The 26,667-nt window shown below is 47.1% G+C and overlaps 1 protein-coding gene and 1 non-coding gene across 2 annotated transcripts; both read left to right on the top strand.

Moving 5' to 3' along the window:
* Nucleotides 1–10,171: 10,171 nt before the first annotated feature.
* TRNAM-CAU (transfer RNA methionine (anticodon CAU)) lies at nucleotides 10,172–10,244 on the top strand. Its single transcript has one exon. It is a non-coding gene; the product is annotated as a tRNA-Met (tRNA).
* Nucleotides 10,245–13,845: 3,601 nt separating this feature from the next.
* On the top strand, nucleotides 13,846–26,052 carry LOC144124359 (uncharacterized). The gene is made up of 5 exons (XM_077656989.1): nucleotides 13,846–14,379; nucleotides 15,006–15,193; nucleotides 23,889–24,147; nucleotides 25,253–25,522; nucleotides 25,833–26,052. Exons 1-5 carry the CDS (start codon nucleotides 13,940–13,942, stop codon nucleotides 26,050–26,052), a joined length of 1,377 nt encoding a protein of 458 aa, XP_077513115.1. The 5' UTR covers nucleotides 13,846–13,939.
* Nucleotides 26,053–26,667: the final 615 nt, after the last annotated feature.

Raw genomic sequence — 26,667 nt, 5'->3', positions numbered from 1 at the left:
GAGAGGAGGACGTTCTGAGGAAGGAATCTGACCAGCTTCGGCAGGGTCGCAGCTTCAAACGGGATGTAAACATTCATGATCACTAGTGGAGCTCCCTTTCCAGGGCTGCTTTTTGAATGTGGAGCAACCATTATACATCAGATGCTGTGATTTGAAGCTGTACTTTTAATGCACACCTTTCGAACGAGACAAGCTTGGCGCCAGAGAACGACTCTTGATATATAATGGATAGGGGGCGCCACCAGTTCCAGTAAATGTTTCGTACCAGCCATTTTCGAGATGCGGCGCGGTTAGAAAGGCGTCAGGAAATTAATTGAACGCACAGCCCATATATTCGACTTCCCCTCCACATTGATACGTCTACTAGGAGAAGAGTAGCGCACACAAAAAGTTGTAAACGCGGCTGCTTGGTTTTTTTTTTTTTAACTAATGACGGCATACAAGCAATCAAGGGCAGCCAGACTGCGTCAGACACTGTCCTGGTTTTCTACACTTCTCTACTTGCCTACTGGCTTTCTTGGTCGACTAAATTGCGGACACTCCAAACCTTTCGGGGGCATTGCTTCCGACTGGCATTAGCCGCCTCCTGTCCATTCAAGGAGTTGTCCGCTGCTCAAGGATTGCTAATGAACACTGTGCTCCATACCATCTGCGCCTTTCTTGCTATGAGCGTACCATGTAGCACGAAACATAGCAATATTACTGTTATTCTTTGATTAAACGTTTATTTATTATTTTCATGACCTTGTTTTGTAACGTTTCTGAAACGTTATAAACGATATGGTAATGATTTTCTGTCCATAGTTATATATTTAACAACATATGGGCAACTTTCGCTAACTCAATAATGGTGACCTTCGTTCACCAGACGCGTCAGTTGTAATAGTAAACTGCTTTCAAGGCTTTTCAAGGGGCAACGAGTTCGACACTTGAGTACTACAATACAGCAGGACTATATGCAACGCATGCACACACACAATCTAATGGATACCATGGCCTCAAGCTTATAGGGAGTTATGAACGGCGTCCCAGAAGTTATAATGGTGAAGTGTTAATAAGCAAAGTTTTCTAAAGAAATTTTGGGTCTGAGCATGAAATATATGCCAGGCACTATCAAACATATTTTAAGGGCAACTGAAGTGGTTTTGGAATTCGACGAGCTTAAATTGATAATTAGTACTTTAATTCATTTGTGCTGTTTGGTTCATTTCTTCAAAAGTACCTTCTTGCGCAAGGAAGACGGGGACAAATGAAGTGACGCATAAGACATGTACAGAGCATAGTGTGCTCTGTACTTGTCTTATGTGTTTGTGCGTTTGTCGTACGTATTCCTTGCGCATCTACGTACCCTTGTTTAAATGTACAGAATGTTTGAAACTTGGAGATAAAGTATGCTAGCGTTTTAAAGGGCGACCTAATCGCCGAATAAAGCCGAGACGGCGTTCAGGCTTCTCCGCAGCGCACATATGGGCAAAGTCAGCTGAAATCTGAGATCTCGTCAACAAGAACCGCCCACACCTAGCATCTACACTCCTCTCCGGGCGTTGAGGTGAAGCCTGAAAATTGTAGTTTTTATCGGCGATCACATCAGTATTTTAAATGCCAGCGGAAAAATCTTGGCACGCTTTACCTACGAGGTTCATACATTCGAATCCTTGAATCTTGTCGAATTCCCAAAAACCTCTTGAGCTTACTTTTAACCTAAATATATGTTGCATGAAAAACATCCTCTCTGTACAAACAGTGGGAAAAGGTGCGGGTCAAAATCTTGAAATATTGACGAGAGGAGCTTTTTCTTCATTTCTTTTTCCAAACACTTATTTACTTATTTTCGTTTACCATCGAGGTGATGCGCTTTTACAGGGCGGTAGTAGTCCCACGTGTATTGCCCTGTATCGCGGTTCTTCGTCATTTCTGTCGAGCGTGTCGGCACGTGCGGATGGAACGCGCAGCCACACTGCATGTATATAAATAACTTCGAGATACGCGGCTTTGGACCAGTCTCAACGACGAATAAACGTGTTGCTTTCCTTGTTTCTCCGATCATCTGACTGCTCCCCACGACAATATATTATATAGTAGTGTTACATTACAGGAGATTAGGAACAGGGCATTAACATAATGTTTGGTGTGAGCGTTCAAATAACGCTCACGGTATAAGATAGAAAGTTATTTGTTAATTTTTTTTAAGTTAACGTAAATGTTTCAATGTAACACGTATGTAACGTTACTAGTACTTAAAAAAAATGTTCGTCCAGTTGGTGACACATTAAAGAGATTGCTTATCGCTATACGCAGGACACAGACATAGAAACACACGCCTGGATCAATTCAGGATTCATGCAATGAGGCAAAGTATTAATTCCAGCGAACGTCAGCATCAGCGCTTCAAGGAAATAAGTAAGGATAACGCGGCTGGCGTGGAGCCTGCTCACCTGAAGTTTCCTCGGTCCGGTTGTTGTGGAAGGATCGACTTGTTTGTAGTCGGTGGAAACCACTCCTACCTGCGACTCAAACCCGCATAATGGCTGAAGAGCACAGGGGAACAAGAGTGTGTTCTTGGAGACCAAGGTTGTGACAACGACCTGAGAGGAATAGTGTAAATCCTGATCTCCGTTGCACGCTGGATATCGTGACCGTTCACTGAGAGACGCATAGGAGAGGATGTGAGCTCGCCTACAAACCAGGCAAAGTCCCTTGCCAGGCCACCAGTTGATGGCAAAGGGGACACTAAAGGGTGCTGTCAAGGTGGGCGTATACATTTCTTTTAAGGCAAGCATTCTTTACAAGGCCAGGTCTGTGGCTTGAGAGTCCTGTTGAAGAAACTGTGTCCGCAGGATTTACTCATTATCAGCATGCTTTAACGTAAGCCTGACTCACATCAGTGAAAAGTACAGGAGCAGAGGAATCGACCTGTACAGGTTTCATACCGATCCCATAGGATTACGTGACCCGCGAGCAATTTGAAAATAAAATTTACTCGTCCTAATTGGAAATGCAATATACACGTTCGTTGTGTTGAAATCGTTGTGTTTGGAGCGGTCTCACATGTCACTGAAATAAAAAGTCGCCGACATACACTAGTTTGGCAATGCTTTTTATTAAGTGTGCTTCGTTCAATGCATCTGACGGTGCACTAAGTATCTTTCTTGGCCCGCCACGGTGGTTCAGTGGCTAGGGCGCTCGGCTACTGATCCCGAGTTCCCGGGTTCGAACCCGACCGCGGCGTCAGCGTTTCGATGGAGGCGAAACGCTAAGGCGACCCTGTGCTGTGCGATGTCAGTGCACGTTAAAGATCCCCATGTGGTCGAAATTATTCCGAAGACCTCCACTACGGCACCTCTTTCTTCTTGGTGCATCAAGTGGTGCATCAAATTTGTGCATCATGTAGCCCTCTTTGCCCCACATGTGGTGCGCCGAGGATCTTCAACATTTGATCTTCCGCTTCCAACTCTTCAACAATCGTCGCAAAGTACTTTTAAGTGCTTTAGAACTCCGACAGGATGGCGCCGTGCACCTGGAGCATGTCCTTGGAGCCTGGAGGGACGCGGCTTTGGGTGTGCGCGGGAATAATAATAATAATAATAGAGAGTTTTAGTTTCACGTACGTAGAGGCTTCACGTACGTAGAGCTCTTACGGGTGACCAGTGCGCATGCGCAGAACGCAAAGGGTATGAGCGAGTCTCACGCACGTACGTGAGATTCGGATTCTTACGTTGCGATCTTTGCGTTGCTTGCGTACGTAGCGTTGACAAACATGGCGGCGCCCTGCCCGCCCGCTTCAAAGCGATAACAGCTTCGTCGCTAATCCCTCGAGCCGATATCGCGTTCTAGACTGTTGTATTCGCCTTCGATTTGCCCATTCATACCCTAAATAGCTTTTGTTTTTCAAACAGAAGGGCGATTTTTCAGCTGTTAAGCCTGACGAAGAAGCGTTGGTCGTCGTCATAGCAACGGTCTCGCTTTGAATGGCTTGGCTTAAAGACTTGTCTTGGATGATTTGGGCTACAACCAGTGTCTGTGTTTCTTAGTAGATGCCGCTAGGCGTAACGCGCGGCGTGCTTCGCGTACGCGTAACTATAAGGGTTTCAAACCACCTGCGTGCAGGCTACGTAGACTTCTCACGTTTGCGTACGTGAACACTCTGCGTACGTGAAACTAAAGCTCTCTAATAATTGGTTTTGGGGGGAAAGGAAATGGCGCAGTATCTGTCTCATATATCTTTGGACACCTGAACCGCGCCGTAAGGGAAGGGATAAAGGAGGGGGTGAAAGAAGAAAGAAAGAACAGGTTCCGTAGTGGAGGGCTCCGGAATAATTTCGACCGCCTGGGGATCTTTAACGTGCACTGACAACGCACAGCACACGGGCGCCTTAGCGTTTTTCCTCCATAAAAACGCAGCCGCCGCGGTCGGGTTCGAACCCGGGAACTCCGGACCAGTAGTCGAGCGCTCTAACCACTGAGCCACCGCGGCGGGGGGGGTGTGCGCGGGACAAAAGCATTTTCAGTGTTTTTAAGAGACACAGGTTTGGTGGACACTCTTTGGCAAGTGTGTGTGTGTGTGTGTGTGTGTGTGTGTGTGTGTGTGTGTGTGTGTGTGTGTGTGTGTGTGTGTGTGTGTGTGTGTGTGTGTGTGTGTGTGTGTGTGTGTGTGTGTGTGTGTGTGTGCATGCGCGCGTGCGTGCGTGCGTGCTTGATTCCACCATTCACCCTTTCTTTTTCTCCTTTTTTCCCCATCCTCTTCTCTAACCTTCTCTTCTTTCACCCTCACTTGTAGTAGCATGCCTGGCCGACAACCAGGCAGACATCTCCAGTTCCATTAAAATCTCTCCCCTCCTCCTCTTTCCTCCTTTCTTTCACTCCCTCCTTTATCCCTTCTCTTACGGCGCGGTTCAGGCGTGCGCCGATATGTGAGGAAGATACTGCGCCATTTCCTTTCCCCCCCCAAAAAAAACAATTTTTATTTTTCTACGTGATTCATACTTACTACCTATCCAAATCCGTGAAGATCTGCTGTACAGTCCCAGGTGTGTATTTTGATATTTCGGTGCATGTGAAAGAACCCTCACCAGTTTGATTGAAATTAACTCTGAACACTCCACTACAGCGTCCCCATAGGCCGCAGTGTGCCTTTTGGACTTCACCTGTGACGTGATTATAAGAGAGGTCTATGGAATGACGTGACATTTTGCTTTGTCTGCGTAAAAAAAAAACATAAATGATATCCTGTCACATTTTAATGGCACCACAAATTTGATTTCTTGGCCTTGCAAATTGTTTTTTTAAGAAGAAACTATTAAATTTGACACGCAGATAGTCTGTTTTCAGTCGCTATGCAGTTGAGTAGTTGGTAAGAAACAACAATTAAACTCCATGCCCCTCACCGGAAAGCAGATAATTCAATTTGCGTCTAATGGAACACGTGTATTTCACATTGTACCCTGTAAAATCCGTGTAGGTGCAGGCGGCATAGTAATATATGGTGGTAATTAATGGTATACTAGTGAGGGTATATTTTATTGAAACCAAGGACGGAAACAAAACTCGCGAAATGCGGCAGTTCGTATTAAAAAATATGTTTCTAAGAAAAAAATACCGTACCCAGTTAATATGAAGTAAACTGCAAATTGCAAATTGGGGGGTTTTACGTCCCGAAGCGACACACGGGCAATGCGGGACACCGAAGTGAAATACTCCAGAATGATTTATACCACCCGGTGTTCTTTAACGCTAACATCGCACAACACACAGCCGCTTTAACGTATCAGGTTAAGGAGCTCGTGTCGCAGTAAAGCCGGTGTCGTCGGCGTCTTTGGCCGTGAGCGAAAAATAGCGCATCTCGGTGGACACCTGAACCGCGCCATAAGGGAAGATATTTTTCATTCCTTTACGGCGCGGTACGGGTGTCCAGCGAGAATTGTAAGACAGGCGTCATTTCCTTCCTTTAAAACGAATTTTCATTTCGATTTCCTTCACTTACGGCCCGGTTCGGGTGTCCACCGAGATATGTGAGGCAGGCGTCCTTTTCTTAAATTGTCCAACGGGCCACGCGTCGCGCTGAACGGGCGTTGGCGTTCCGTGAACTCCTTGGCAGCGCTGCAACACGAGACGAAGCTTAAGTGCCCTCCAATTTTTTTTATTCCGATTCCGTCGAAATACGGCCGCTGCGGCCGGGATCGAACCCGCGACCTTGCGATCAACAGCACAATGCCGAAGCCACTGAGGCACCGTAGCTGGTGTGAACGCGAAATAAACTGAATAGTGGAAAGTGTAAGGAAAGTTTACAAATATATGAGCGCCACAATGGTGAGTTCCGGCCAGAAAACGCAGGATGTCGACATAGCGTCTCACGGCCTCAACCAGTCATGGCGACGGCTATCTCTATGTGTGCGCAGGGGGTGCAGGTCGCGCAGGTGTCCACGTGTCGCGGAGCACACTGAAAGAAAAGAAAGTATTGCAAAAGGAAACACGGCAAAAGAAAACAGAGCGCTTAGGCAGCCTTGCTGCATGGGCCGACGAAAAGGCAGTGAAAGAAAAGCCTCATGTGCTGCGAACAGAATTGTGCGGCAAGGTCAGAAGGCAGGAGGAGGAAGTGGATTATGTTTGCGCGACGTCCACCATACGAACCGGCTTTTTATTTCCTTGAAAAATAACCCCGATGGACGGTAAGTTGGAAAGACAGGAGAAACAAATACAGAGAGAAAGATTACCGCAGTATATTTAAAGAAAGAATGCCGACCCAATCGTCCGCAAAGATCTTCCGCACCATGCACCTTCCGTTTGCTTTTTCTTTTCAGTTCCTTCGCCAGTGCACCGCGCTTTTATCTAGGCTTTTTTGTTGTATTCACTACATTCGCGTAACAAAGCCTGACGTTTGCGTTTCCCAACTCCTGCCGGTCTAGCTGTGTGTATTATTCATTCTTGGTGTGCTGTGGATCTCCGAAGCAAAGAAATATGCGGGCTGCAGTTGTCTCAAATACACTGCTCTTCACCACTGTCCTTTTTCCTTGTCGCATTTCACCGTAAAATTGGCTTTTGAGCCTCGCGCGCTTGAAAATTGAGAAAATATTTGGGTTTTGATGAAAGGACAAGATGCAGTAATTGTGTCGCATCTTGGTGTACACTCAAACCGCGCCGTAAAGGAAGAGAGGAGGGTAGGAGTGAAAGAAGAAAGAGAGAAAGAGGTGCCGTGGTGGAGGGCTCCGATAATTCCAACCACCTAAACAAAATGATCAGGCGGGCTTCCATAAAGGATAATCAACAATAGACCATATTCACATGATCAATCAGGCGATAGATAAATGAGCATAATATAATAAACCCCAATATTATTGATTACGAGAAAGCATTTGGCTCAGTGGAAACCTCAGCTGTGATGCCGGCATTGCGGAGTCGGGGTGTAGAAGAGTCTTACGTGATAATATTGGAAGATATCTGTAACAACCGCACAGCTACCATAGTCCTCCATAAAGTCAGCAATAATATTCGAATAACGAAGGGTGTCAAGCAGGGAGACACGATCTCGCCTAAGCTATTCACCGCCTCTTTATAGGAGGTATTCCGAGGCCTGAATTGGGGAACACTTGGGGATAAGTAAAGAATACCTGAATTATCTGCGATTCGCTGATGACATTGCCTTGTTGAGCCACTCAGGAGATGAATTGTAAAGCATGATCGATGAGTTAGACAGGCAGAGCAGAACGGTGGGCTTAAATATTGACATGTAGAAAACCAAAGTAATGTTCAACAGTCTCGCAAGGAAACAGCAGCTCACAACTGACAGGGAGGTGCTGGAAGTGGTAAGGGCATACGCCTGCATAGAGCAGGAAGTCACCGCTGATGCGGATCATCAGAGGGAAATAACTAGAAGAATAAGAATGGGTTGGGTGCATATGGCAGGTTCTCTCTGATCATGAATGGCAGTTTACCAATATCTATCAAGAGAAAAGTATACAACAGCTGTATCTTATCGGTGCTCACCTACGGGGCAGAAACGTGGAGGCTAACGAAAAGTGTTCAGCTTAAGTTAAGGACAACGCAGCGAGCCATGGAAAGAAAAATGATAGATGTAAAGTTAAGATACCTGAAGCGGGCAGAGTGGGTGAGGGAACAAACGCGGGTTAATGACACTATAGTCGAAATCAAGAGGAAGAAGTGGGCTTGGGAAGGGCATGTAATGCGAAGGCAAGAAGATCCTTAAGGGTAACGGAGTGGATTCCAAGAGAAGGAAAGCGTATCAGGGGCCAGCAGAAGTTAGCTGGGCGGATGAGATTAAAAAAATTGAGAGGATACGTTGGGCGCAGTGGGCAAAGGACAGGGTTAATTGGAGAGACATGAGAGAGGCATTTGCCCTGCAGTGGGTGCAGTGAGCCTGATGATGATGATTATGATGACGATGGTGGTGGTAGTGGTGATGATGACAATGCACAGCACGTGGGCGCTCAAAGAGACATGGGCTATGCGGACGCCGTAGGAGGGCTCCTGGTAAATATCGTCCACGCAATTTTTGGAAATTAATTTTACGTTTCTCAGGTGTAACTTTTTTTTTGTTGCAGTGCTTTTACTGATACTGCATGTTTTCACTTTTTTACTCTACATTGCCTTGGTTATGTTTTTGGCAATTCTGTTCATGTTTTGGACAGTACCACATGTGGCCTGCTAGTGACTGTAGAGCATGTCTTAGTGGCGTGCCCAGCATATGCACGAGAAAGACTCATGCTAGCATTTACTTTCAAGTCTCTTGACACCAGGCCCGTCTCGGAGGATTTGATCCCATGGGCGCTTGGCCAGATAGTTCGAAAACTCTACAGGCAACGCGAGCGCGCTCACGCTTTTTAAGCGACACCGGCCTGACTCGCGTTAGTGATGTTAGAAAGTGTGCATTGTCTTTTTTGTCTTCTTTCATCTGCCTCCTCTCATTATCATCATCCTCCATTGTGACCTTCATTTTTTTCCTCTTCCCGTTCCCCAGTGCAGAGTAGCAGGCCAGATATTCACTTTTCCGTCCAATCCCTCTGCCTTTACCCTCAATAAACCCTCTCTTTCTCTCTGTTCATGTTTTGTGCAATTCGCGCCTGCAGTGCTAAGGCCCTGAGGGCAAAGTGAGTGAACTAGAATCCGTTGCACTCCAAAATGTCTGGGGTGTTGCTGATGGACCTAAAAATGAATTAAAGTCAAATATCATTATACTGAAGTTCAAAGTCTATGATTCTGTATGTGTCCATGCGTTAGACAGCCTTGCGAGCACACAGTAGCCAAAGAGGCGACTGATAAAGGCGATCTCATGACTGCACCAGGCGCAGGGCAGGTTCCAGAGACCGACAAGATGGTTGCCAAGGCACCGGCCACCATTGAATAATTTGTGCGTAGCAAGGCGTACGAAGGGCATTGCGAACCTATTCAGTTTCTGCAAACCATCGCAGTTACAGCTGCTTCGACACCCGGTGGTGCTGACAGGGCGGATGCTCTTCTTCCGCTAGGGGTCTCTTAGATGACGGCATAAAAGTCGACAGTGGTACACACAGCCCCACATGCCAGGCGCGTACCTGTAGAACACACTGCTATGCTTGTTACCTGAGAGCGTGACTCGAATGCTGCAGCTTGCAAGTGAAGAGCTGCCGCCCTTTCGCTGTTCTCACGTCAGCGACTTGTCAGACGCGTTCCGTTCCCAGCTGCTACTTTGTTCTGTGTGCCAGGCCACGCGAACGCTCTCTTGCGCCGTCTCTTGACTAGGCTTTCTGTGTTTCTCACAAAAGCTAGCCTGTTATGCCTCCGATTTCCGTGGGCTTGGAACCACTATACACTAAAAATGTATACACTCAATTATGAACGTTTCTGCGGGATTCGAACACAAGATTAAGAAAGGGTGCACACTAGTTCGGCCTTGGAGCTGATGCTTCATTGATAAAAAAATAAACACCCTAATATATGTTAAGGAAATATAGCTCAACATACTGTACATACACCAACGTTTCAAAGAGCGTAATACTTTTGTGGGTTCGCGCTTAAACAACTTGTGCTTTTCCTTGGCAAGGACAGCACTGCTCACGAAATCAGGACATGTCTTTACCTTATATTCAATTTTTTTAGACTCATCAAGTTATACACGATTGCACTTTATTCACGGATTGGGATTTGTTGAAATACAACTGGCTTTTCGTCGCAAGCATCCGCCTCGGTAGCGCAGTAGGCAGCGCGTCAGTCTCATAATCTGAAGGTCGTGAGTTCGATCCTCACCCGGGGCAGGCGGACTGCTTTTTTTTTTCCCAGCGCTGAGTATAAGAAATAAAGCGTTATTAAATAACGCCAGGCTCTGGTCGCGAAATCGACTTTCTCTTATCAAGTGCACGCTTAACTTAAAAAGGCGTGGATGACCTTTTGAGCCCTACGAGACCAAAAATGGACGTGATTTTTCGTTGTCCAAGCGTGAGCAGAGCCCGTCCCGCTGTCTTACTGGCATCATACAGTATAAGACAAGTATGAGAAACGGCAAAAAACTCGCTTAGATAATTGCACGCACGCGTGCTGCTTTTCTCCATCACGCAAATACATGTCCGAACACGAAAACATGCTATCGGCGACCATGCCACCCATCGCGTATATTAGTATTCGGAACGTATATGCGTAGGACCCATCGTTTACGTGTGAAACCAGGTTTTACTTCATTCGTGCATCCCGGACATGTCCAGCATTCTTAAACCAAATTTTTGAATATTCGAATGTTGTAAGGTACTGTTTTGTAAATATCAAAGGTAATGGCTCATTCTTTTGATGTGTAGAAAAACATTTTTTTGAAAGTTTTTCCATCGCCCACATCGAGTTATTAAAACTGCCATGGTAAATCAATGGGGGACGTTTTTTAAGATAGCAAAACCATTAATAACAAAGAGAAATTCAAGCCTACCGAGGGAAGGTCTGCGGATATATTGCCTGTTACAGTGAAATCTTCCAATATACAAGAAAGTGTGTTCATAATTTTTTTCGCGCAGACAGATGCTTTTGTCCGAAATTGTTGTGTATGGTTTAATAAAGAAATCGGAATAAACGACATTTCTGGGTGGAAATAAGCCTTCTAAGGAACTTATTTTTCCTGTTTACAAAGCTGATAACACTGCAAAAATTATCGGAAGTCTTGTGCTTATTGCAAAGATATGTTTACATTCAATTGATCATTTTAAACTTGTTTTAACGCTTGTCTTTTGTCGCGGTGTTTAATTTGGAGCCAAGTTCAAGCACTACATTTGGAAGCGAGAAGCCAAAACAAGCGTCTAATTGCTGTCCCTGCGCCAAGCTCTACTCAAGATAACGGCGTTCTCCATGCTCTGAGGCTCTTCTCTGTTTACAATGGTCGCTGTGATGTTGAATGAATGTTTTGGCAGTACACATAAAAGGCAAGGAAGTCATGCGATGGCGCGGAAGTGCTGAAGATCAGATGATAATGCACACTTCAAAATTATCGCGATAAATGAAACAAAAGAAATACCAGATGTCGCCAAAATTTTTGCGCTGTAATTGCCATTTTCATATTGTTTACAGAATAATGTGGAAAAAGCGAGTATTTTCTTGTGCAGCACAGAAACGAACGATTTTAGTAAATTGTATTCTGCTGCAAAACACGGCCCCATAAAATCCGATTTCTGGGACTTAATGCTGAATAACCGGACCTGTGCCCGATTTCCAGCTAAAAAAAACAAAACATATCGTGTGAGTTTTACGCACCAATTCCGAAAAAAATTAAAACCCGAAAACGAAGGGCTCTACTTATGCATGTTGGGGGCTGTTTCTGGTGGTGAGTTCCCCCTCGGTTGTGTAGGGGGCATTTTTAGCGGGAGAACACTTGTAGAAGGATTGAATTGCTGCGACCGCTGTGCGAGTTTTGTTTAAGTCATTGACGGTGTGTGAGTCTTGTGACAACTTCGCAACGGCAGCCAGAGCTCTTTGATCATACAAGTTGGGAACTGCGCTTCAAAAAGCGACCATTCTTAGGGTCCCTTTTACAGACAGACAGACAGACAGACAGACAGACAGACAGACAGACAGACAGACAGACAGACAGACAGACAGACAGACAGACAGACAGACAGACAGACAGACAGACAGACAGACAGACAGACAGACAGACAGACAGACAGACAGACAGACAGACAGACAGACAGACAGACGGACGGACGGACGGACGGACGGAGAGACAGACGGAGAGACAGACAGACAGACAGACAGACAGACAGACAGACAGACAGACAGATAGATAGATAGATAGATAGATAGATAGATAGATAGATAGATAGATAGATAGATAGATAGATAGATAGATAGATAGATAGATAGATAGATAGATAGATAGATAGATAGATAGATAGATAGATAGATAGATAGATAGATAGATAGACAGACAGACAGACAAATAGATAGATAGATAGATAGATAGATAGATAGATAGATAGATAGATAGATAGATAGATAGATAGATAGATAGATAGATAGATAGATAGATAGATAGATAGATAGATAGATAGATAGATAGATAGATAGATAGATAGATAGATAGATAGATAGATAGATAGATAGATAGATAGATAGATAGATAGATAGATAGATAGATAGATAGATAGATAGATAGATAGATAGATAGATAGATAGATAGATAGATAGATAGATAGATAGATAGATAGATAGATAGATAGATAGATAGATAGATAGATAGATAGATAGATAGATAGATAGATAGATAGATAGATAGATAGATAGATAGATAGATAGATAGATAGATAGATAGATAGATAGATAGATAGATAGATAGATAATCAGCATTCGCTTTTTATAATGGTAGTGAAAAGTGTAACCTAGCCATTAAATACTCTCGTGCTCTGTATCTTTGGATTAACAGCCAATTTTCTTCTTTTCATTTCTAAACTACTTCCTTGTCCTTCTACACCAATCCCATAGTTGCCACCTACTTGTATCTACATTCTGAAAATTGGCCGCCGCGGTGGATGAGTGGTTATGGCGCTCGGCTGCTGGCCCGAAAGACGCGGGCTGGATCCCGGCCGCGGCGGTTGAATTTCGATGGAGGCGAAATTCTAGAGGCCCGTGTACTGTGCGATGTCAGTGTACGCAAAAGAACCCCAGGTGGTCGAAATTTCCGGAGCCCTTCACTACGGCGTCTCTTATAGCCTGAGTCGCTTTGGGACGTTAAACCCCCATAAACCAAACCAAACATTCTGAAAATTGAACGCCCTCTAAGTTTGATCGCATGATCACAGCAGAGATCAACGCAAAGAACGCGGAGTGTCCTACGTGTTTCCCGACTGCCTGTTCAATTTTCTCGCTCAAAACTGCAATATATATGCGGCGTTCACATCATGATGAATTCGACACGATTACGAGATGACCGGCCCAGGCGCAGAGCAGCGACGTCTGCAACAGCAAAATATTCATCTGTCCTCGCTTCATGACTCATTCAGCGATGGCTACGTGGCCGGACCCTCAACTGTCACTGGGACATGCGTTGTGCGGCAACGCAGGTGCTTCGTTCAAGTTTATGAATGGCTTGAAGCACAAAAATAAGGGGCACCCTGAAAAAAGTAGTGAATTGCATATATTAAATGAGGTCTGCGCAATAAATAAAGCAAAAGAAAGTGCGCCTCGTATTTTTTTCATTTCGGTAGGGTCCAATCCTATTGTTTTTTCACCCATGGTTCTTTCCCCCTTCTTTTTCATGTTCCCTACAATATTCCTATTTCCCTAATGCCGACCCCTTTTCATATTAAATGTCCTTTTTCGCCGCGAGCACACGCGCTTCTGGAAGGAAGAAGAAAACGAAGCGTGCAATCTCCCAACCGGCCGCCATTGTTCAGAGTCTGCAGTGAATCGCCCGACAAAAGCAGAAGGTATAGCTCGCAAGAACAATTCAGCACCAAACGAGAACGCAGAGACAGCCATGGCTCCCTCGAAGAAGCATCCGACTCAGCGCAGCCCTCGCCACTCGCCACAGAGAAAAGCTACTGCTCAGTCCCCAGTGAAACGGAGCACGACCAGCGCCAGGCCCAGCCACCGGTCGCCGTCGAGGCCAGCTCGGGCGCCGCGTGGTGGTGGTGACAGGAACAACGGGGGCGCTCTGTCGTCCCGCTCGCGGGTGCTCATCGTGGTCAACGGCGCGGCCCTCGCATCCTTCTGCCTGCTGGCCGCGTTCTTCGTGGTGAACTCCGTGCGGAGCTCCAGCCCCGCGCCCACTGCGGGAGTCGGCCGGGAGGCCCGCAGGACGGTGGGGCACTTTCACGCCGCCGCTGTGCCCAGGGCATCCAGCAAGACCGCGCGCCCGTCGCACACTGAAGACGCCGCACATCAAGGCGCGGCCGGCGCCATACCTGAGAACTCCAGGTACGCACGGGGGCAAGCCTGAAGAAGGTTACGCTGCTCCATGACACAGCAAAAATATGGCTTCGTGGTGGCGTTGCGATGGCGCTGAAGCGTCCTCTCTCATTCCAAACTTGCGTAGCACAAAGCATAAACCACTGCATCACAAGCAGAAGGCTTAAAGAACGACGCAACGCTAAGAACCGCTAGCTGTGGCAGGGCGGTCGCCTAGGAATATTTACGCTACCGTAAACGCGCTGATACGCACTAAGCGCGAACGCGCCAAAAAAAATCAGGCATCAAATGTTTAAAAAAAAATGTGCGTCGTGTGCGGATATCTTGGATAATGAAAAGTATTAGTTCAAAGTAATCCCCATTTCCAAACGATGTACATTGTTCGGTCACGGACCTACGAAACCTAGACCTCTCACAATATTTCTACATGTCTGTGTGTGTGTATGTGGGGGGGGGGGTTGCAAACCTGCGTCCTCCACGCCCCCCCTCCCCCCGCCCTTTCGCTGCCACTCTCTGACGTGTTTAATTTGTAAATTAGGCTGCAAAATTTTGGAAGTCTTGTTGGGAAAATCATGTAGGGGCCGATAAACGAGTGTCCCACTATAACGCCCAATTAAACGTTTTTTTTTTCGCAGGTTCGTGTGCGTGTACCACGAAGCGAGCAGGCGGCCAGGTTACGGTCCCGACACATTCCCGTACGCTTACTGCCACGTGGTGGCCTACTGTTGCCTGCCAGTGGACACGTCGCCCGAAGACACGCAGGCACTGCAGAGCATCACGCGGCTGGCCAACGCCCACCGGCCGATGGCCATCATCGTCACAGGCACGCACACACCTCCTGACACAGTTGGGGGAATCCCCCTCGTGAGGAGCACGTTTCAAACGAAGTGATAAGGAAAGCTGCATAACAACGACGTGAGCGCAGACATATGGCCATCCGGTCTAGCCAGCCTAGTGGTTGTCAGCTGAGCTATATGCAGGTGGAGACCAGGTTGTGCGCACGCACACACGGTACATAGGATCCCCCACTGTGGACCAGACGTGAGGACTGAACAACTGCTAATAACTGCCATGCGGCTACAAAAGAAAAAAGAAAAACTGGCTTGTCTTGTTTTTGTATGGGCGCATGTGCGCCTTTGGCAAAAATGCATCTGGCCACAGGATTTGATTTGAGGTGTGTAGTGGGGCGCATTTGACGCATCTGCAGCTCTAAAGCCTTCAGAATGAAAATATAACTCCCTTTCCCATTTCATTGGACGTTAACGCTCTCAGCGTTGTTGTGAGTGCCCGTACTGTTGGCGGCAAGAAAACCTAAATGGCCCAACGCCAACATCGGCATCTCTCGGCGCCAGCAAAGCGAAGGATACCGGCCAAGTACTCTGGGTACACAACGCGCAGCTTACCAACGGTTAACGTGGCGCTACCGTGGTACTCACATTGGCCTTGTGCTTTCGATAACGGCATTTTGCGCATAATGCTCGTGAAGTACTATTCTGTTCGTTGCCGCTGAATGGATTTGAAGGCAGATTAGTTAGAGGGTCGTTGGAAGTTTGAAGGCAGTGCGCAACACGAAACACAGATGATATCGGATATGAACACAGGAACAATGATTCCGAAACTCATGAGCACAACTAGCAACTCCAGGAGCTCGCCTTTCGTTGGATTCATGGAGGAGCCTATTATTAGCTTCAATATGGCACTCGGCAATGAATGAAGTAGTGACAGATGTCCAGCGCTTACGGATGTACGAATATTCGAAAATTCTGACTTGCGAATCGAATATCCTCGTATTCGATTTGTCGAGCGAATCGAATAGTGCCCGTTCAAAATTATTTGAAACGAACCAATTATGTGCTTAAGTTTTCGAATATTTTTTTGTAGAATGGACCCAAAATTTGAATTAGGCACGCCGCAGTTTTCTTGGAAGAATATTTCAAAAACAGAGCCCACTCCGACGCCACAAAACATGTTGCCGCGATGGCTTTGCGCGTCATGAAGGTTTCATTGTCGCGACGCGGTCTATTCGTGTGGCGGTGTTCATAATACATGGCCTCCAAGATTGGTCGTCGTGGCAGTATTCAGACAGGTTTAACAAACCCTGACTTGATGCTCTAGCCCGGAATGCATGAGTCATACGCAGCTATAGCCACTTTTATTCACTGAGATGTGGTGTTAGTTTATTCGCTGTCATCACCAGCAGGGAAGTGTAATATTACTTATACGAATAAAATGCCGGCTTGAAAAATAAAATACTGACTTTGTGCTGCATACTTCCTAGCGGAGATCAGGGCTGCGTATTTTGACAGCTGTATCTATCATTCCACGAGTTATAGTGCCGTACCGCAGCGCCGCCGCTAGCACTTCGCTGTTTTCACGATTGTCTTGTACGAGTATTGACTACTTGCGCGAATATACGCAAAAAAGATTCAATTGGTATTCTATTCAGCTCCTAGCTTGGTGAATAGGAGAGGTAGAAGCCACGTAGGAAGCCTGATGAACTCTAAATAGCATTAAGTGAGGCTTGAGTTTGAGGTAGTTTGTTTACCATGTTGTGCGCCTAACCCGTGTTGCTCGTCCTTTTTGTGCGTATGAGGCGGTGCAGCGCAGGCAAATGCAACTGGGTTTATAGCTACATAGTTCGCATAGGGATATGTTATGAAGAAGTACTTTTCGTGCACCCTTACCGGCGATGGAATAAGTCGAAAGAACCGGCCGCTCTGTTTTCATTGTTAAAATGCTCCGTCGGTCTTAAATTTCGCGCATTTCCTCGTGAAAAGTGATGTCGCCAGACCAGAGGTTACGTCACTATAAGACCGCAAGTCACCAGACCGGAAGAAAGTAATTAGGCGCTTCTCTCAGTTTTGATTGTTTTTTATTGCTATTTAGGAGTTACAGACGCTCGTTGCGCTCAAGTGTGTTTGGTGTTTGCTGCTGTGTGTCCACTTTTGCTCAAGGTTTCTAAGCTTCAAGTTGCGTGCACTGCCCGTACATTGCATGGGACTTGGCGTGTAGTTTATGCTAACCAGACGTTTGAATGCATGCCTATTCCCAAGCGACATCAGTGGATGCAGCCTTTTTAGGCTTGCGTTGTGCACAATGAGTGCGTTTACGCAAGAAGGTAAAATTACCGTACATAACCGACTCCACTGTTCTGCTGCTAGGCCCGAAGCGAGAAAGGTAGCAAACTGCACCGCACAAAAAAACTTTCCGATCCACATATTGCCTTTTTTTTTTTGCTCAGGGTAACCTTTATTCCCCCTTGGTTGAAGTTCGTACTCATAAAATAGCAGATCGGGCAGAATATAACGCGACAAATTAAAGGTCACGATGATTTGCGCTGCAAGCCCCCCCCCCCCCCCCCTCCATTTAGCATTCTTTTTACCACACTGATAGGCTGGAGAAAGGGATACAGCGCGCCATAGAATTGTGAACAAAGCACGCTGACATTGAAGCCGATATGGTCGCAGCTGATTAGATGTGAGCTCCTGCGGCGGCTCCTGCGCTAGCTGCAGGACGAAAAACGCACCAAAGATAACTGCGCCAACCTATGTAACCGAAGGAGGCGCATTTTGCAGGAGGCTGACATTTCTGCCAACGCCGAACTAGCTGTTAGAGTAGAAAGACGGACTATAGTTGATATTCGTTATTCGAATGCGTTTTTTCAGCCCAAAATTAGACAGGACTTAGGAAAAAGACACACGCAGGACTCGGCTGTTGCATGTACTGCGCGTGTCTTGTCTACGTCATGTGTAATTTTGCGCCGCAAAAATGCACCTGAACTAGTTGATTGCCGATCCGCAATCAGGTGCTGGGTGGTCGATTTTCGCACGCGACTGCAAAGCGAGATCGCCAAGGGCTGTCATGCTGAGCATCTGACAGCAAATGAGCAAACTATTCCGCAGCGGCACTCGGTTTCAGAGAATGATAATACTCTTGTACAACAACGATGTTTGCCGTTCGCGCGAAGGGCGCCAAGTACGCATTTTGCCCGCTGGTACCCTCCGCGTTGGCTCTGTCGCGCTCGACTGCTGATCATGGTACTTTGGCGCGTAAAAATCAGTCAGTCGGTCTGTCGGTCAGTCGGTCGGTCGGTCGGTCGGTCGGCCTGTCGGTCGGCCTGTCGGTCGGCCTGTCGGTCGGTCAGTCAGTCAGTCAGTCAGTCAGTCAGTCAGTCAGTCAGTCAGTCAGTCAGTCAGTCAGTCAGTCAGTCGGTCGGTCGGTCGGTCGGTCGGTCGGTCGGTCGGTCGGTCGGTCGGTCGGTCGGTCGGTCTGTTGGTCGGTCGGTCGGTCGGTCGGTCGGTCGGTCGGTCGGTCGGTCGGTCGGTCGGTCGGTCGGTCGGTCGGTCGGCCGGCCTGTCAGTCAGTCAGTCAGTCAGTCAGTCAGTCAGTCAGTCAGTCAGTCAGTCAGTCAGTCAGTCAGTCAGTCAGTCAGTCAGTCAGTCAATAAATAAATAAATTAACGAATCAGTCAATCAATCAGGCCTTTGCTCTTTCTTGTCAAAAAGTCCTTGTTAGAGCTTTTAAGGTTAAAAGTTTTTTTTTTTTGCTATGGCACTCAGCTCACCGTGTTTCGTTACGTGCGATTTGCACACAGCAGAGTTTCTCTACGAGCTTTCTTGCTCGAGAAATGTTTACTTAACGCGTCCTAGTGCCCAAAAGTTTACATTTCGTCATTAAGAGCTGAACGCTTTCAAATGATTTGGTTTTACGTTTGTTTTTATGGCGTTTAAATTCACAAAACCACTCAGGCTATGAGGGACGCCGTTGTGGAAGGTTTCAGCTAATTTAGACCCCCTGGGGTTCCTTAACATGCGCCGACATAGCGCAGTACACAGAACCCTAGCATTTCGCCTCCATCGAAATGCTACAGCCGCGGCTGGGGACCATATCTCATCATTTATTTATTGTCCCTTAAAGGCCCCTGTCGGGGTATTACATAAGGGGGGAGCGTATACAAGGTTGATGTGGAAAAACAAAGGTCACAAAAATATAACAATGCAATATAGGAACATAAAGAGAAGCAAGGAACGCGAATAGTTAGAACGGTGCATGTAAAAAATGCCTTTAGGCCACAAGCACCACACACGTCGGCGAGAGGTTAGGAAAAAAAAAAAAACATGTCAACCCAGGTGATCTAACAACATCGCCTTAAACCTTGTCGCATCGTGCACATTTGTTAGTGAGTCGGGCAGAAGGTTCCATTCTTCAATTGCGGTCGGAAAGAAGGACTTGTTGAAAGCATTGGTGGAGCCATGAAGTCGTTGGACGCTATTTGAATTAAAAAGGCGGCGCGATGTACGAAAGGGAGGAGACATGAGGGAACCACGGAGATAGGGGAAATTGAAGTATAACTTATGGAACAAGCAAAGGCGCGCAACTTTTCGTCTGAGAGCTAAGGAAGTGAGGTCAAGTGATGATTTAATGGAACTTACGCTGGAATGAAAGTCGTATGTTGACGATATGAAGCGTGCTGCACGGTTCTGGACGGCTTCGAGCATGTTAATTAGGTAGGACTGATGAGGACTCCAGATCGCGGATGCATACTCCAGCCTGCTGCGGACAAAAGTTTCATATGCCAGTTTACGTATGTTAGCGGGGGAAGAGGGAAGTGATCTTCTAATAAAACCAAGTGTACGTGAAGCGTCGGCCGTGATTTTTGTAATATGATCAACCCAAGTTAATTTGCTATTGATTGTGATGCCAAGGTAACGATAAGATTCAACTTGCAATAGGTCCTCAGAAAATAAAGAGTAAGGATAAGTTAAATTGGAGCGTTTCCGAGAAATTTGCATAAAACTGCACTTCCTAATGTTTAGTTCCATCATCCACAAAGAGCACCAATTTTCGATGAGCTTCAGATCGTTTTGGAGGGCAGCTTGATCGTCTTTAGTATTTATACGGCGGTAGATAAGGCAGTCATCTGCGAAAAGACGGATGGTGGATGAGATGTTGTGTGGGAGGTCGTTAATAAATATTAAGAAGAGAAGCGGACCCAACACAGACCCCTGTGGTACTCCGGAGGAGACGGAAGTAGAATTTGAAGGAAGTCCGCCTATTACGGTGAACTGAGAGCGAGCTGTGAGAAAATTGTGAATCCAGTCTAAAACAAGTGGGTGAAGGTGAAGACCTGAAAGTTTGAACATAAGACGTTGATGTGGGACACGGTCGAATGCTTTGGAAAAATCAAGATAGATGACATCGGTTTGGAACAAAGAATCAAGGTTTAAGTGAAGGTCCATGGTAAACTCAAATAACTGTGATTCACATGAATAGCCGTGACGAAAGCCATGCTGATTTTTGAAGAAAAAGGAGTTGGAATTGAGGTGGGATGCAATATGCGAGTATATAATATGCTCAAGAAATTTACATGGTATGCAAGTTAATGAAATAGGACGATAATTCGACGGGTCGCTCCGGCTGCCAGCCTTGAACACAGGAGTGACTTTGTTAATTTTCCAGTCACTAGGTATGGAACTATTCGCAAGAGATTGATCAAAGATTATTTTTAGAAAATGAGAAGATACATTTGTAGCTTTTAATATTTTGGCAGTGAGGTTGTCAGGCCCGGCAGCACTGGATAACTTTAGTTTGTCTATCAGAGCACAAATGCCAGCAGTAGTGATGTTGATAGGTGCCATCGCAGAAAAGTTTAAAAAATCTTTGTGTGATGTATTCCAGGCAGGTTCATGTGTGAAGACTGATGTAAAATAAGAGTTCATGACGTCAGATCGAAGTTCTGGAGGCACCTGTGAACCATCAGGATACAAAAGGGTAATGCAATGAGCGTTGCCTGATTTGGGTGATAACATCCGCCAGAATTTCTTTGGGTTTGTTAGTAGAATGCCATACAGATCATTGTGGAAAAACTTTCTTTTTGTACACCTTAGGAGACGCGTGTAATCCTGCAGGCACGAGAAATATTTTGTCCATTTATAAGCCAGTGCAGTTCTGTTAGCTTCACGAAAAAGACGCTTTTTCTTTTGAGAAAGCCTCCTTAAGGAGTTAGAGTACCAGGGCTTGTTGGAGTCACCGCGAATGCATATCAGCGGAACATTGGTTTCGACCAGATTTGAAAGTTTGTTTTTGAAAGTTAGCCAGTTTTCTTCGACAGACCTATTAGATGCAGACTGCTTGAAATGAAGAAAAAAGTTCTCAAGCTCCGAGTTGATACAGGCGAAGTCTCCCCTTTTATAATCGCGAATGAACTTAACAGAGCGCTGCCGTTGGGGAAACGGGAGTGATAGGTTGAAAATAACTGTGTTGTGGTCACTGAAACCGTCAGTGCTCGATATGTATTGGATGAGTTCGGGGCTAGATGCAAAGACTAAGTCAAGGGTGTTACTGCCACGTGTAGGGAAGTTTACTGCTTGGGTGAGGTTAAATGTCATGACAACGTCAAGGAAATCTTTCGCTTGACGAGAAGATGTGCTCAAGTTTCCCCAATCGATGTCAGGGAAATCAAAGTCACCGCAGAGGATGTAATTGGCTTTAGGAAAACGGGTATTAAGAACGAGCAGAACCGAGTAAAAATCGGCAATAAAGGAACTGTCACTGTCAGGAGGGCGATAACATGCAATAACTATGCATGTGCTTGTGGAAAGGGTAATTCTGATACAAGGAATTTCCTGGCAGGGATGAGTCATGAGAAGAGAAGAATTAAGACTGGTTTTAATAAAGACTAAAACACCCCCACCCCTGCGCGAGGCCCTATCACGTCTGTAGATGAAAAACGGTTTATTGTTGTCAAGCAGTTCCTCGTCTGAGATATTATCGGAGAGCCACGATTCTGTAAATATGGCAATATCGGTGCCGTGATCGTCAAGAAAGGCTTCCACTGACTCTCTCTTCGGAAGATAGCTACGAATGTTTGCTAAAACAAAAGCCATAGTTTCACAAACATGTGAAGGTGACGGAGGCAAAAGTGGCTGATGGTGGGAGGGGAGCCTTGAAACAGACAGTGACCGCTATGACCGATGCTCTACCACGGAATCTGTATCCGCATCGTAGACGAACTGCTTATCGCCCATGGTTAACCTGTCATATCTTACTTTGTATTTTAAACCACTTTCCTTGCCGAACGCACGAAGTTTCTTTTGAGCTGTACGCACGCGCACTGAAAAATCTTCACGGATTGAAAAGTCAGTTTCTTTGAGCTTAGGGCCAGCAGAAAGGATTTTGCATTTATCTTTAAAATGCGAGAATTTGACCATTATTGGCCGTTGTTTCCCTTGCTCGAAGCGGCCTAAGCGATGCGCTCTTTCAATGTTGGCGGAATCGATTGATGTGCTTAACTTATCTATGCAGAAAGAAATCACGACCGTTTCAGATTGCTCCCATGTTTCATCCGCCGTATCAGGTAGTCCGAAGAACAGCAGATTATTTCGGCGAAGTCGGTTTTCCGAGTCGTCACATTTTTCTTTGAGGATTCGAATTTCAGATGAAAGGCTGTGAATAGCCGGGTTTGAATTAGGCGTTGGACTGACATCGTTGCACTGACTTGTTGCGACAATTTTTTCGAGTGCATCAACGCGCGATGAGAGGCTACTGACCAAGCTTTGGAAATTCGACTGGGAAGCACGAATCACTGCAAGTTCAGACAGAACGGATTTTTGTGCAAGTTCTAAGCGTGACAAACTTTCAGCAATAGAATCAAGAGACGGAGGAGGACCAGGATTTAACTCGATGTCGCCTGACAGGATAAGAAGCAAGGAGACAAAGTGAGCATGTACGGCGAGGGAAAGTAAGCATCGACACAAAAACGCTTGGCAACGCTTGACTGTGTCTGAGGGGCACGACACCGCAAATAAGCATGGATCGCTAGAGCGAGTACAAGATGCGCATGGCAAATAACCAACCTGCAGCAAAAAGAAGGGCATTCTCGTGACCATGCTCGTAGCGGTGCGGTGCCCCAAGTGGTCCGTGAAGGGTGGGTGGCTTTGTAGTAGTGCACCCGCGCAGATAGTGGCCTGGGGTTGCCAGGCGAAGATCCGGTCAAGAGCTGGAAAAGGCGATGACGGTCGAACGATGCTTTCATGCTGATTCCAGCCGGGCTCTTCGCAGATTCCCGCATCAGTGGTGACGTTGCAGCCAAGGCAGGATAACATCGGCAAGAGTTGCGACAGCAGGAAGGCCTGCAGCAAAAAGAAGGGCATTCTCGTGACCATGCTCGTAGCGGTGCGGTGCCCCAAGTGGTCCGTGAAGGATGGGTGGCTTTTGGGTCAGCAGCCGAGCACCATAACCACTTAGTCACACTGGCGTCTCATTTTTCAAATGGTTTCGTCAACATGTGCAAACTTATAAAATTTCCAACATACTGGAAGAGGTGGCAATAAGCGGTCGCTTGCTGCGCAAATTTTTTACTTGTCCTGACCAACACTCGAACAGGCTTTTATCTTCGATTACCTAACTAGACTGGCACGTTAATTCTTGCAGGTGTGCCACTAACTATCGCCATTTCTTACCCTGTCAGTCTTCAAGTGACCGACTCGACCAGTAACATTGTTCACTGCGTGTCGCAGTGGGCGCGGGTCCAACGGACACCGACCTGACCGCGTTGTTCAGCTCTTGGCGCGCGGGCCAGTTCACGGCGCGGCTGCTGGACGTGCGCCGCCGCACGGCCTTCTGCTGCGTCTACCTGCACTGGCGTCGGCCCTCGGCACTCTACCGGGACCGCGTCACGCGCCTGGCTGCCGACCTGCGCGCCGCCCTCGGGGACCACGCCGTGCGGCTGGGATTCGTCGTCGACGGCGACACTGCCGACGCGCTCGACGTGCGCGCGTGAGCGCCGCGCATTCGCCTTTGAAGGCTTTGCTCGCCTTTAATAGCGGCGCAAGCGGCGGCAAAAGGTGTAGTCCGCCCTGAACCGCAATTACCAGCCAAAATTACTGCCGACCCCCCCCCCCCCCCCCCTTGTCTCTCCTAAAAAAAAAAGTGGAATGAGAAATGAAGCGTTCCAAAGTCAAATGTTATAACGAAATGTACTACGTCGGGTTTGATGTCCTGCACGTGAGCTTTACGTGCGGTATGCGGGAGACTTCATTGTAAAGAATAATTTTGAATGTTCGTTTTTTTTTAACGCACACTGTTATCATACAGCATGCACACGGTGTGTTTGTGTTGCACTGGATTGAAACTAAGCCGCCGAGTTCGGGGGATTCTGTCCTTGACCATGGACTCAGCAGACAAGCGTCATATCCTGTGAGCCACCGCTGCGCGTATTCAGAGCATATATATATATATATATATATATATATATATATATATATATATATATATATATATATATATATATATATATATATATATATATATATATATATATATATATATATATATATATATATATATATATATATATATATATATATAAAGCTCCAGACGTAGCAACCCCGAGCAAGAATCTTGTAACCTTGTCATGTCTTGAGCTCCGAACTAACCCGAGCCTAACCGAGTTAGGTCGGCTAAGCTCGGGTAAGTTGGGAGGAGCGTCGCGTCAGCTTTGGACAATGGGAGGCAGGTCGTAGTTAATGACTGGTTGCGAGAGATTTCTCGGGAACAGCAACATGCGTCCCACAACCTGTGATAGACACAGCCACCTGCCACATCAGCGGCGCATCGCTTAACCGTTGAGCCACTGCGCTGGTAGCGTTATGACGACTCCACGCGATCTATGAAACCTAAGTAGACAATGACCAATTCGGCATATATGGGCTTTAAACAACGAAAGCTGTCGCCTCATATCTTTAAGGCGGAGCTTGCTCCATTTAAATATAGATCTCAAATCACTTACATCGCTCACATCAGCGACCGTAGGTACTGCAAACGAAGATAATTTCGAACGACTGCAGTGGAGCTCTTGCATCCTCTCCCTATGGCGACTCAGGCTGCTGACGACCCTCGGCCGTGACTCACTGCTGGTGGCACCCGCTCCTCTCCCTGCGTCACCCGCTGCCCACGACCTGGCGTACCACGGCTACGAGGCCTTGCGCTGGCACAGCCACCTGGCAGAGCTGAGCGGCAACGCGAGCGGCCACGCGTGCCACACCGTCAGCCTGGCCGGCGTGGCGTTGGGCAAGGGTGAGCCAGCCAGTGCTACGCTGGTACCCTACGAGCGGATCTGCACGGGCCGCTTCCTCAGGGCGCCCACCGTCAGGTGAGGATTGGCAACTCGCTTCTCGTACTCTAATGCCTTCGGTTGTCACAGTGTCGTACCCGTCGTACGTGATGCGCGCATACATACAACACACACGCATAAACACGCATACACACACGCACGCACACACACACGCAAGCACGCATACACACATACACGCACGCATGCACGCACGCACAAGTGCCCTCATGCTTTCCTTGGCCTCAAAGAGTGTTGGCTTCTTCAGAGTTATGGAATAGGTGACCTATTAGGTGTCTGGAGTACGGTAGACCCCATTTTTCCTCTGTGTCCCTTCTCCTGCTGCCTCTAGGGACGGCTGGTCCTCCGTGGGCCGCCTGCGAGGCTCCGGCTCGCTGGTATCGTTCCTGTCCCCCGCCAGGGCGCGCTCCTTCGTGGGCGCCGTGCACGAGGAGGCCGGCTCCAGCTGCCTCGGCTTCTGGGACCCAGAATACGACGACTTCGGCGCCCGCTGCGGGGGACCCCACTACCCGCTCGTCAGGGCCGTCGTCGGCCACGCAGTCGGCCGATGAGCGAGCGGGGCACGCGATTAAAGAATTTCTCTGTTTGCCTCACACGCGCCGCGTGCCTCTGGTCCTTCTCAAGAGTTCGATAACGGAGAGAGTGCAGTTCTTACGCTCGCTGGAAATAGACAGTGCCTTTTATTGTTCTTAGCGCCTTAGCGTTTTTCCTCTATAAATACGCAGCGGCGGCTGCGTATTTATGGAGGAAAAACGCTAAGGCGCCCGTGTGCTGTACGATGTCAGTGCACGTTAAATATATATAATTGGTTTTTTAAAATTGTTTTTTTTTGGGGGGGGGGGATGGCGCAGTATCTGTCTCATATATCGTTGGACACCTGAACCGCGCCGTATGGGAAGGGAGTGAAAGAAGAAAGAAAGAGGTTCCCGCAGTGGAGGGCTCCGGAATAATTTCGACCACCTGGGGATCTTTAACGTGCACTGACATCGCACAGCGCACGGGCGCCTTAGCGTTTTTCCTCCATAAAAACGCAGCCGCCGCGGTCAGGTTCGAACCCGCGAACTCCGGATCAGTAGTCGAGCGCCCTAACCACTGAGCCAGCGCGGCGGGTCGTTAAAGATCCCCGGGTGGTCTAAATAATTTCGGAGCCCTCTACTACGTCACCT

Source organism: Amblyomma americanum, chromosome 3 (assembly GCF_052857255.1).
Source record: "Amblyomma americanum isolate KBUSLIRL-KWMA chromosome 3, ASM5285725v1, whole genome shotgun sequence".
Lineage (NCBI taxonomy): Eukaryota > Metazoa > Arthropoda > Arachnida > Ixodida > Ixodidae > Amblyomma > Amblyomma americanum.
The sequence above is the reverse complement of the archived record's forward strand: the minus strand, read 5'-3'. Positions and strand labels throughout refer to the sequence as shown.